The 11,074-nt window shown below is 59.7% G+C and overlaps 1 protein-coding gene and 1 pseudogene across 1 annotated transcript; one reads left to right on the forward strand and one right to left on the reverse strand.

The window, feature by feature from the left end:
• Positions 1-2,134: 2,134 nt before the first annotated feature.
• Positions 2,135-3,937, reverse strand: LOC141974082 (neuronal acetylcholine receptor subunit alpha-10-like). Its single transcript, XM_074933337.1, has 3 exons — positions 3,841-3,937; positions 3,019-3,415; positions 2,135-2,888 (listed from the first exon to the last, which is right to left on the reverse strand). Exons 2-3 carry the CDS (start codon positions 3,293-3,295, stop codon positions 2,404-2,406), a joined length of 762 nt encoding a protein of 253 aa, XP_074789438.1. The 5' UTR covers positions 3,296-3,415; positions 3,841-3,937; the 3' UTR covers positions 2,135-2,403.
• Positions 3,938-6,070: 2,133 nt separating this feature from the next.
• Positions 6,071-9,000, forward strand: LOC141958807 (protein canopy homolog 3 pseudogene; annotated as a pseudogene).
• Positions 9,001-11,074: the final 2,074 nt, after the last annotated feature.

Below are 11,074 nucleotides of genomic sequence, written 5' to 3' on the forward strand. Positions count from 1 at the left end.
TCTTTTGCAGTATTTGGGGTGCCAAAAAGGATCAAAACAGATAGTGGTCCAGCATATATTTCTGGGCGCTTCCAGCATTTCTGTATCTTGTGGGGAATCGAACGCTGCACAGGAATTCCACACTCTCCCACTGGACAAGCAATCGTTGAACGAGCTCATCAAACTCTGAACCAAATGCTTCAAAAACAAAAAGAGGGAACCACGGGTATGATGCCAGCTGAACAATTAAGCAAGGTTTTATATGTTTTTAATTTCTTGAGGCTTACAGGAGAACGTCAAGAACCACCAATGATGATTCACAGTTTAGCAATAAAAGGTGATGCTGAACGATCTCGGGGTATACAGCAACCGTTGGGTGTGTTCAAAAATTCAAATACTGGGCAACGGGAAGGGCCTGTTAAAGTGCAATTAACCGGCAGAGGTGATATGTGTTTGCTTACAGATCATGGCTTGCAGTGGGTTCCATCTCGCTGGGTGCGGCCCTGGAGAGAAGGCCAAGCTCGCAATCCTAAACCTTGTGATGGTTCTGACAGTGCTTAATGCTCGTCCAGTAGGAGCCGTTTCTCCTCGACCAAATATATGGGTAATGATAGCTAATGAGACAGGCCAAGAATCCTTTTGCCTTTCATTGGCTACTCCTTCAGACCCATTCTGAACATGTCTATTAGGAGTTCCATACTTTAACCCACAGGAGTTTATTGGGCTGGTGTCAAACAACAGTTGGGCAAAGATGACCTTTTCACAGGCCAATGCCCCTGTCCAAGCTACTCATCGTGGCATCAAGACCACAGCTTTTTGGCAAGGTCAGCTCATTATGAGTCTTAACAAAACCATGACTGAACCACGAGAGTTAGATTTGTTAGGCTCTATGCCACCCAGCTTTGGGCAGTAGGGAGTGGGAAAAAAGCTGCCTTATTAGTTAATTCTAACGTACCCCTGACAAACAGTGACACCAAGCAACGCTTCATATACTGGGAACCAACCTGGCAATTGCTGTCCCCCAAAATGTCGTATTCCTATGTTTGGGGTAATAACACAGTGGGATTATGTTTACCTGCCCACACTTTCTTGATCTGTGGGGGAAGGAGTTGTTACAAGGGGGAATTGTTGTAATTCTTGTAGTTATCATGCTTGCTGTTATTTTGCTGTGGTTAGTTTTTTGTGTCACACATTCAGTACAGAAGGGCCTGCAAGAAATTTGGATTGCTCAAAACCAAGAAGAGGGATATGTTGGGATCTGGAGGACTTTCGGCAAGAGAATGGCCATGTGAGCAATCCTGCGTGAGAACAAGACTGATAGGAGCCTCAGCCGAGCAAGAATGCGATAAGGATGTGACCCTGAGTGAGGGGGGAGAAACTCGACGAGACAAACAACCCCCGGCAGGGGTTGGGACGGAAGAGGCAGTTCCACAAGGCGGGAAGCCTGGCAAGGCTGATGGGGCACTTTTTATCCCGTCATGAGAAGGTTTAAAGCGCGGGCTAAGTTAACTCTACAGTCTTGAGGACTTGTACTGCATGTTACTCACGTGTGCGGGAAAACATTATGAAAGGGCTTTCTTAGCTGTAATAAACGGGCATTGCTTGATCACATCGGTCGTGTGCGTGCTCAGCTCTCCAGCAGGGGTGGGGCGTAAAACCGGTGTCCCCGGGGGCTACCGGCGTCCCTGAGTCACTGTGTTCTAACGGAGAATAAAGTCTCCCATGGGGGTATTTGAAGGGACTGGGAACAAACCCTGGGAGGTGCGCTCAGCAAAAGCCCCTGGCGAGTCGATCGCAGAGGATCTGCCAAGCAGGCTGGCCCGGCCCCACCAAGCCCCCGACGTGCCCTAGAGGGGGATAAAGGCCCCGTAGTGGGCATGAAAAGTGTGCTGGGGCAGAGAGTCTGGGCTGTTCCTGCGTCGGGAAAGGTCAAGCCACGGCTGGGATTGCTTTTGTCGCGGGGCCGGGTGCCCTGGGGGGGTCGTGCAGGAGGACGGAGAAGGCAGCTGTGTGCCCCAGGGGATTAGATCTGAGGTGAAAGGCTCTGCTCCCCCGCCCCCTGCTGCAGAGCTGCAGATGGGGCCGCAAGGGCCGGGCACGGCCCCATGGACAGGAGGGTCACCCCCCCAGAACCTCCCCACCCCAGGCAGGAGAGCCAGGTCACCCTCCAGGGTTTATTTAGTTTGGGTTTTGTTGGGTTTCTCAGGCGGGGGGTGGAATGGGACGATGTGGCCCTGGCTGGGGTGGGGCTCCCGCTGTCAGGTTCCTCTTGCCTGGTGCGGCTGGAGCTCCCACCCTGCAGCTGTGGGGGGCCAGGTGTCGGGATGAGCCGCTCTCAGGACACACCCATGGCCACCATTGTCCCTGGAGCGGGCGGGGGGCTGTGGGCAGTGGGTGCATCAGGGCGATGGGTCCAGGGGGCCATCAGGCAGCTCGGCCCAGCACCAGCACGCTCATGAGGAAGACCATGAGGAAGAAGACCCACATGAAGAAGCGGTCCATCACCTTGGCCACCTTCTTCCACTCGCCGGTGCGGCGCTGTGCAGCTCGGTGGCGTCGGAAGCAGCCGGCGATGTAGCCAACGTTCGTCAGCAGCCCATCGTGGTGGCACAGGCAGCGGTCTCGGGGACAGGCTCTGGCCTCAGCACCCACTTCCCCCCGGCCGGGGCTCTCCCCCAGCCCTGCAGCGTCCCCTCCATCCTCCCGCTCGCCCAGCGCCCGCCGGGGGCTCTTGCAGCTCTCGCCCACCTCGTAGACGCAGCAGAGCCGGGCCATGTGGTGCAGGATGAGCCGCCTGGCCCAGGGGGGCACGGGCCGGGCCCCCGGGCCACAGTGGTGGACGTTCATGATGAAGATGGTCAGCGCGGTTGAGGCCGTGATCATGGTCATGGTGGCGATGTAATACTTCCCTGCGTGGGCAACGGACGGTGATGCCGCGAAGGGGTGGAGAGCCCCACCCTCCCCTCCCCTGGCATGGGTGCTGCCCACCCACCCCCCCGCGGGTCCCGCGGGAGGGTTCTGGCTGCCGTCGAGGCTCACCGATGAGCGGGACGCTCTCCGAGGGTGGCATGCTCTCTGCCACCAGCAGCTGGAAGACGGTGAGGGCCAGCAGCACCGTCACCCCCAGCGAGACCTTCTCCCCCGAGTCAGCCGGCAGGTAGAAGCCGAGCGGCGCCAGGAAGGAGACCATGATGCAGGGCAGGAGCAGGTTGAAGATGTAGAAGGAGGCACGGCGGCGGAGGAGCAGGGTGTAGGTGACGTCGGGGTAGGGCTCGGAGCAGCAGCCATAGGTGATGACGTTCCTCGTGGCCGGCATGCCCAGCACCTCCCACTCCACATTCTCCACGAAATCCGTCAGGTCCGCAGTGTCCAGGCGGTTGTGGAGGTCGATCTGGTTCCCATTGTAGGTCCAGGAGCCGAAGGTGAGGCGGCAGCGCTGCCGGTCGAAGGGGAAGTAGGAGACGTCCACCTTGCAGGAGCTCTTGGTGATGGCGGGCCAGTCCCACATGATGAGCCCGTCGGAGCGCAGCACCACGTTGGTCTCCATTGAGCCGCCGAAGCGGTCGTCGGCGCTGGGGGCGGGACGGCCATAGGGCCGAGGTGGCCCCGAGCCCCACGTGGGCCGGGGCTTTGCAGGGCTGATCACCTGCCCCCGACGCCGTGTCCCCTCCCCGCATCACCCTGCCCCCAAAAGTGTGGGCTCGGGGGTGCCGGCCCCCCCCCGCCCTCGTCACCCACACCGGGAACGCCCCGGGGGCCCAAGGTTGGAAATATCTCCCACGCAGCCCCTCCCCAGTCCCAGCCAGAGCCCCCCCAGCTCCGGGAGCCGTTGTGTGTGGGGGGGTGTCCAGCACAACCCACTTGTTGTAGAGGATGACGTCCGGCCGCCAGACGTAGCTGCTGGGGATGCGGATGCTGTCGATGCCGCCGTAGGTGTCCTCGTCCCAGGCGAGGTGGGCGTCCAGCCAGGCCTGGCGCACCCACAGGTAGGTGGTGAGGACCTGGTTCCTCTCGTCCTGCCGAGGGCAGTGGGTGCGTGCGGGGACAGACCCTGGTGCCACCCCCCCCTCAGCCCCCAACACTGCGAGGGTTCTGGGGGAGCTGAGCTGCCTTCCAGGGTGCTGCTTGTGGGGGGGTGGGAGAGATCTGAGTCACAGCACCCCAGAGTGATCCGGGTTGGAAAAGCCCCTGCAGCTCCTCCAGTGCCACCATGACCCTCCCCCTGACCGTTCCCAACTCCCCCAGATCCCTCAGCGCTGGCTCAGCCCGACTCTTCAACCCCTCCAGGGATCCCGGGGACTCCCCCCTGCCCTGGGCAGCCCATTCCAACGCCCAACAGCCCCTTCTGCACAGAAATCCTTCCTCAGAGCCAGCCTGACCCTGCCCTGGGCAGCTTGAGGCCATTCCCTCGGGGCCTGGCGCTGGGGCCTTGGCTCCAGAGACTCATCCCCCCTCTCTGCCCCCTCCTGGCAGGGAGTTGCAGAGGGCCAGGAGGTCTCCCCTCAGCCTCCTCTGCTCCAGACTGAACCCCCCATCCCTCATCCAACCTCACGCTGCCGGGGGCTGTGCTGGTTTTGGGGGGCCTGAGCTGTCTTCAGGTGGTCTGAGCTGACCCGGGGGCAGCTGGGCTGGTTTTGGGGGGTCCTGGCTCGTTTCGAGGGATGAGCAGGACCCGCTGGGGAAGAGCAGAGCCCAGCTAAGCCGTGGCCAGGAGTGCGACGGGGCCGGTCCCGGTTTGGCTGGGCCGGGCCGCCGGCGCTGGTGCCACTCACCATGTCGATGATCTGGGAGAGGGTGACCTGGAGGGTGACGCTGAGCGCCCGCTCTGTGTCCTCCACGGGCCGCAGGGCGCTGGAGTAGTTGGCAAAGAGGTCGTGGAGCAACTTGTAGGCGAATCTGCCCTGAGCCCCCCAACAGCCTGCGGGGACCCAGAGTGGGGCTGGAGGGGCTGCAGGCGGGGGTGCAGCCAGAGCCCTCCCCAGGCACCCCCAGGAACCAGCTGAGTGCGGCCGGGGGAGCACACGGGGACCCCCGTCCCTCCTCGCCACCAGCCCGAGCCCCCCAACTCCACCGACGCCGTCCCCCACCCAGGGCTGCCCGACGTGCGGGGCTGCCGCTGCTCGCAGGGCTCAGGGGACCCTCTCCCCGGGGCCGGGGGGGGTGGGGGGGTGTCAGCGCCCCTCACTGCCCCTCCGCTGCTTACCCGGGGCCAGGAGGCAGCCGGCGAGGCAGAGGGTGAGCAGGGGGCCAGCTCCGGGCTCCATCCCGCCGCGTTCCCGCCCCGCGCAGGTCTCGGGGGACACGGGGGGGTGCCCGTGCTGCCTGCGAGCGCCGGGGTGACGTCAGGGCTGGGACAGCGCGGGGGGGCACGGCCCCCCCCAGGGAGCGACGATCTCCGTGCAGCGAGCCCTGTGCGGGGGGGGGGGGGGGGGCGGGACGGAGGGTCCCCAGCCGGGCCCTGGCAGGGGGCCGGGACGGGGTTTGGGGGGTGACAAGGGCCGCGGCTCCGTGCTCTGGAAAGCACCGTCTCCAGGGGCCTCGGGGCCTGGGGGGCTGCGGGCTTTGGGGGTCGCTCCCCACGACCCTGGCTCAGAGCGAGCTGGGAAAGGAAACCTCAGGGCGGAACTCAGGGAGACGTGGGGGCACTGAAGCCCACCGAGGCCGCGGCAGGGCTGGTGGGAAGAGCCCAGGGTGGGCGCTGGGGGGCCCGGGGCGGGGGGACCGCGGTGCCGGACATCCCGGTCTCCGGCCTTGGTTAAAGAGCGAGGAAAGGGAAGAGTGTTCCCATTGAGAGCAAAATCCCGGGAGGTTAAGGGACGCGCCCAAGGAGACGCAGCAGCAAGTGGCAGAGGTCCCTGCCGCAGAGGTGCCGGAGCGTCGCCCCAGCTCCGGCCCTGCGGGAGGCCGCCGGCTCCCGCTGCCCCCGGCCCCTCCCTGGCACCTTTCCCACAGCGGTCCCCGGCAGCAGACGCCAAGCAGGGCGCCGATCGGTTTTAAGGCTGGAGGTTTTGTTTCCCACCGGTGAATTATTCATCCCCAGCGCCGGGTCCCGGCCTCTGCCCAGGGCGGCAGCTGGGGTTGCAGGGACGCGATGAGGGTAACGCAAGAGGCGCAGCCGGCTGCCCCGGCTCCCCGCACCGCGCCGGGGGCACGTGCAGCGCCCAGGGGGCACCAACTGCTGCTGGTTTTACGGCTGCTCGTGCCCCTCACTGGGGAGCAGGAGCCCCCCAGCCCCCTCTGCAGAAGCCAGGGGCGGGCACCCGCTATCCCCCCACCCTGGGGTGCGGATCTGTGCCCAGCCGAGGATAATCGTCTGTGGTTTGTGTAACCCGGCTTTGGACACGCCGCTTCCAGCCTTGGCGAAGCCCTTCGGCCTTGCACAGAGAAGCGCTTCCCGCCCTTTGCCACGACGCCGGCCCCCCGCTCATCCCTCCCCTCTCCAGAAATCCCTGTTCCAAGCCAGGGCCTTCCCCTCTCCGCACCCCCTCGGCCTTCACCCCACCCTCCTCTCCCTCACGCCGCAGGAGGTGCCCAGCACCCGGCTGCAGCTCCCCACCGGCTCCCCCCGTCCTCCTCCGCTTTTCTTCCCGCTGGTCTTCCACAGCGCTGCAGCCTTCCCGAAGGGTCTTCCAGGCTCAGGCCCTCCCTTAAGTCTGCTTAGGCCCAGTCTAACCAGTAAGAGCCACGACGAGACGCAGCCCCGGGGCTCCCAACCAGAAAACCTACGTAAAAAGCAAAGGAAACAGTGGGAATACTATAAACATTTTATTTATTGTTTTCAAAAAGACAGGAAAATAATCTAGATCATTTATTAATAATTTTTTTTTAATAAAAACCTTTACATAACCCCCATGCATCGAGACCTTCGGTGAGCCAACGCAAAGCAGCAGCAGGCGCGCTGGAAGCCGCTGGCTACTGCGAGCCGTGGCAGGAGGGGCCGCCGCAGTAACCCTGAAATCAGAGCAGACCGAGACACGTTTGGTTTCTTTCTTTTTTTTCTTCCTCTTCTCCTTCTTCCAAAAACATTCAGTTTCTAAACAGAGCAAGAGTAGAGGCTGGACCCAGCGGAGCTCGGGGAGGGAGCCGGGGGGTCGTGGGGGGGACGGGGGCTCCGCTCAGTGCCCAGGGAGTTGGGGGGCTGGGGGGGTGTGATCGGTTTTGGTGTGGGGTTTTTTCCCCACTTTGGGCGCACAGTTTGCCCCCTCCCAGCAGAAACCCGGAGCCCCAGAGCGCGGCAGGGCCGGGGGGGTGTCGCTTCGCTTTGGGAGACGGAGAAGCGAAAGGCGGTTGCACGTTCCCCACTTACCAAGAGGAAAAGACGCTGCTGAAGGGGATTTTTACTCCCTCGGCACGCTCCCCCCCACCCCCCAGCGCATTTTCACCACAAAGCCCCGCTTAACGCCCCGCTTAGAGCCAGGTGGGGTGCAGGGCGCGGGGCCACCTTCTCTGTGAAAAACTGTCGCTTTGGCGGGGGGGGGTAGGCGGGCGCGGGCCGAGAGCGTGGTGCCGGGCTCTGCGCCCGGGGGTCGGGCGGCCCCGGAACCGGAGCCGTGGCGGCGAAATGGACCGGGTGCGTCCGCCCAGCAAGCGCGAGGTGTGCAAGCGCGTGGCAGCGGAGCCGAAATCTGCTTTTGAGGAGACTGGCAACGCCAAGGAGGTGACCGACACCAAGTGCAGCTTCCTGGATGGGAAGGGCTCTGCCGTCAAGTACACGCAGTCGGATATCGGAAAACATCTGTAAGCGGCTGCGGGATTACAACCTGCGTGAGGAGAGGAGCGGCAGGAACAGACTCGCCAAGGGCATGTCGGAGACGTTCGAGGCCCTGCACAACCTGGTGCACAAGGCCGTCGAGGTGGTGACGGACATCCCCCGTGAGCTGTGGAACGAGACCTCTGCTGAGGCGGCTGACCTCAAATGTGCTGGCGGAGGAGTACGCAGACGTGATCGAGGACTGGCACGGGCACCACCAGACGGAGGATCTCTCCCAGCTTCTCTGCGCTGACCACGTGCGGGAAGGGAGGACACAAGCTGCCTGGCAGAGAAGTGGCGTGGCAAGAAGGGTGACTTGGCGAGCGTGCGGGAGAAGCAGAGCAAGAAAAAGAGCAGGACGGAGAAGGGCTGGAAGGACGAGAGCGAGGGAGCTGCCGGCCTCCCGGCAGCGGGGGAGGCCCTGGAGGAGAGCGGGCCCCAGGAGGAGGCTCGGCTTGCCCACAGCCCGGCCGATGAGCTGTGGGCGTGGGGGCTGCCCTGCCGCATCCTGTGGGTGACAAAGGAAGGGGGACTGGCATCGCAGCGGGAGCGACTGCGGGGAGGCTGGACCGATGTCCGGGTGGCCGGAGGGCCCGGCCCAGCCTTGCCCGCCCGGGTGCGGTCCTGCGAGCAGCGGGGTGAGGGGGGCCGTTCACGGAGCCGCCAGCTCCGCGCCTGCAGGCGGGGGGGCGCGAACGCTGAGCACAGAGATCCACGCGCTGGGTTTTCCAGATAGAGTTCTGTGCTGGCGTCAGTGCCGTTTGTAAAAGCGCCAGCCAGTTCCATGGGACTGACTGATATCCAGGAGCGACTGCCTCCGGCGTACGTGTTGTAAATGACTTTTGCAGCCCGTCCTCATTAATGCTCTTCTGTAGTTCTTTAATAACAGAAAAATGCCGTCCTTCCCAACGTGGCTGATGTCCCAGCTCATAGCTTACAGGAGCAAGAATCTTTCTCGCCGTGTCCCCATGCCCTTGCGCCAAGGCTTCTCACCTCACTGTTACCCACGGATCATCCCCAGCTAAGGAGAGCACAGCCCAGGTTTTTTCAGGATTTACAGCGTCAGGGTCTGAAAGCTTATCACAGCCAAAAGACCCAGCATATAAATCTTGCTCCCGGGGTTCAAAACCTGCATCCTCGCACTCTGTGTTCTCATGCTCTGTGTTAACAGCCTGGCCACGTTCATTATTTTGGGTTTGGGGGATTTTTTAAAAATTATATTGGGGAACTCTTGGTGTTTAAATCTGCAAAGAGAGAGATAAAAGAAATATACAGAAGATGGGGACAGCACTCAGCGTTGAAAGGGGGAGGGATGCCCCTCGCTGAGGTTTTCCAAAATTAGGGAAAGATACCTTTGGCACAATCATAACAGAAAAGGAAACTGATAATATGGTGCCAAGAGGAATGGCCATTCCTGACAAGAAACAGAGGAGGAGGGCCAATGGGTGTACGGCCTCCGAAAGGAACAGTTACACCCCATCAGCAGAAATTGCTCGGAATCATTTTGGAGGATTCTGAGTCAAGATATTGATTCTCGGCATGTCTAGTAGAATGGGGGTCAACCAAGACAGAAAACCTCCTGGATAAAAAGTGAAGGGAGTTGACTTCCTCCAGCTCCTGCAGCTGAAGAATCTGAACCGCCTTTCAGAGTGCTGGCGTGTATCCAGCGCCTCTGGATTCCAGCCCAAAGCCTGGAGCGGGCCCTGGGGCAGGCGCCGGCGTCTCTCCAGTAACAGCAGCCAGGGGACACGAGCCTTGGAAACAAGGGGATTTAGTCGCTTGGCAGGCAGAAGCGCCTCGCTTACGGGCTGCTGCTGAAAAATGTGCTCAGCCGGGAATTGTCACCCCTGACTGGAATGATAGGAAAACTATTACAAGAACTATTTCAAACAGAGGAAAGGGAAAAGATTTTCCAACAAAAGTGAGAGAGTAACTGATTTGTCAAAAGTTTTGGAATGGAGACAAAGATCAGACGAGCACCGAAGTGATTATTAGGGCCGATTGAAGGCTACTTTACTCATTATGGGGCATGACCCCTGAAAATTTCCAAGAGCCACTAGCTATTTAGGGGTTTTGGAGAAACTCACGCCAGGCTGGCAAGGTGAAACAGTCAAATCTTGAACGTTGCTGGTTTTGCTTTTGACCGGAGAGGTGGCGAAAGGTTAAAACTTGAGAAGAAGCAAGAGCAAGGAAAGAAAGAAAGCGAAATTAGGTTGCTGGCTGCAGCGATTGCCCAAACCTATAACCCAAGAGGGAGAGGTCGGGGATTTCCCCGAGGCAGAATGAGGGGAAGGCGGACGCGAGGCAGAATTCCTCCCATCTCTCAATATGCCAGTTCTCTAGAGTGCTTCTGCTGTGGGAATCTGGGCCGCAGGCAGAGAGAGAGCCCGCTGAGACCCGTGTCTGCACAAGGAGGATCTCCACCTGCCAGACCTCCTCGACCTCACTCATCTTCTCTGGGAACCGAAAGAACAACGGGACCCCTTGGAACCAAGGTACACGAGCACGGTCAGATTTCTGCAAAGGTAAACAGAATCGTTTTGGGTAAGGACTTGGTTTGGGGTAACTTTGTGATCTCTCCCAATTCCCCTACTGGCCTTCTGGGCCTCTACTGAATTTTGAAGTTCCTCACATTCCAAATGATCGTACAGAGAGCAGTAGGGGAAGCGATAAAACATGGATCTACCCCTTTGACGAGACCTTTTGCAGGAACCTGGTACGTTTATCTCCTTGGCTCTAACAGGGATTCGGTCGATTTGAATGGGCTCAAAAATAATTGAATTGGGAGGTCAAAACCCAAATGATTTGAACGATGTACGCTTTGAATTGGCTGCGGCTCCCAGAGAACTTTGAAGTCCAACAGGAGATGCAGTGGGATGGTTAAAATCAGCTGAGCCAGTTGTGATAAAAACAGAAGGAGGGACGACTCCTTCAGCTTGGCAATATCCAATTATAAATGAGGCCATTCCCAGTATAGAAAAACAAACTGTGCGGTTTTTTTAAGTTTTGAAGGAGTGTCGTAGTCCTTGTAACACTCCAATTTTACCAGTTAGTAAACATAAAGCAGATAACGATGGAGATGCTGAATATAGATTTGTTCGAGATTTACGAGCTGTACATGAGCAGGTCACGGCTTCACACCCTGTGGTACCAGATCCTAGGCTGATTTTAACACAGATTCCAGTCCGGGCACAGTATTTCACGGGGCTTAATCTTACAGGAGCTTTCTTTGGCGTTCCAATTGCAGAAGAAAGCCAATCAGTCTTTGCCTTCACGTGGCACGGGAAGCAGTTCCCCTGGGCTAGGTTACCACTAGGATTTTACCAGTTCTCCAACAGTATTTTC

Source organism: Athene noctua, chromosome 1 (genome assembly GCF_965140245.1).
Source record: "Athene noctua chromosome 1, bAthNoc1.hap1.1, whole genome shotgun sequence".
Taxonomy (NCBI): domain Eukaryota; kingdom Metazoa; phylum Chordata; class Aves; order Strigiformes; family Strigidae; genus Athene; species Athene noctua.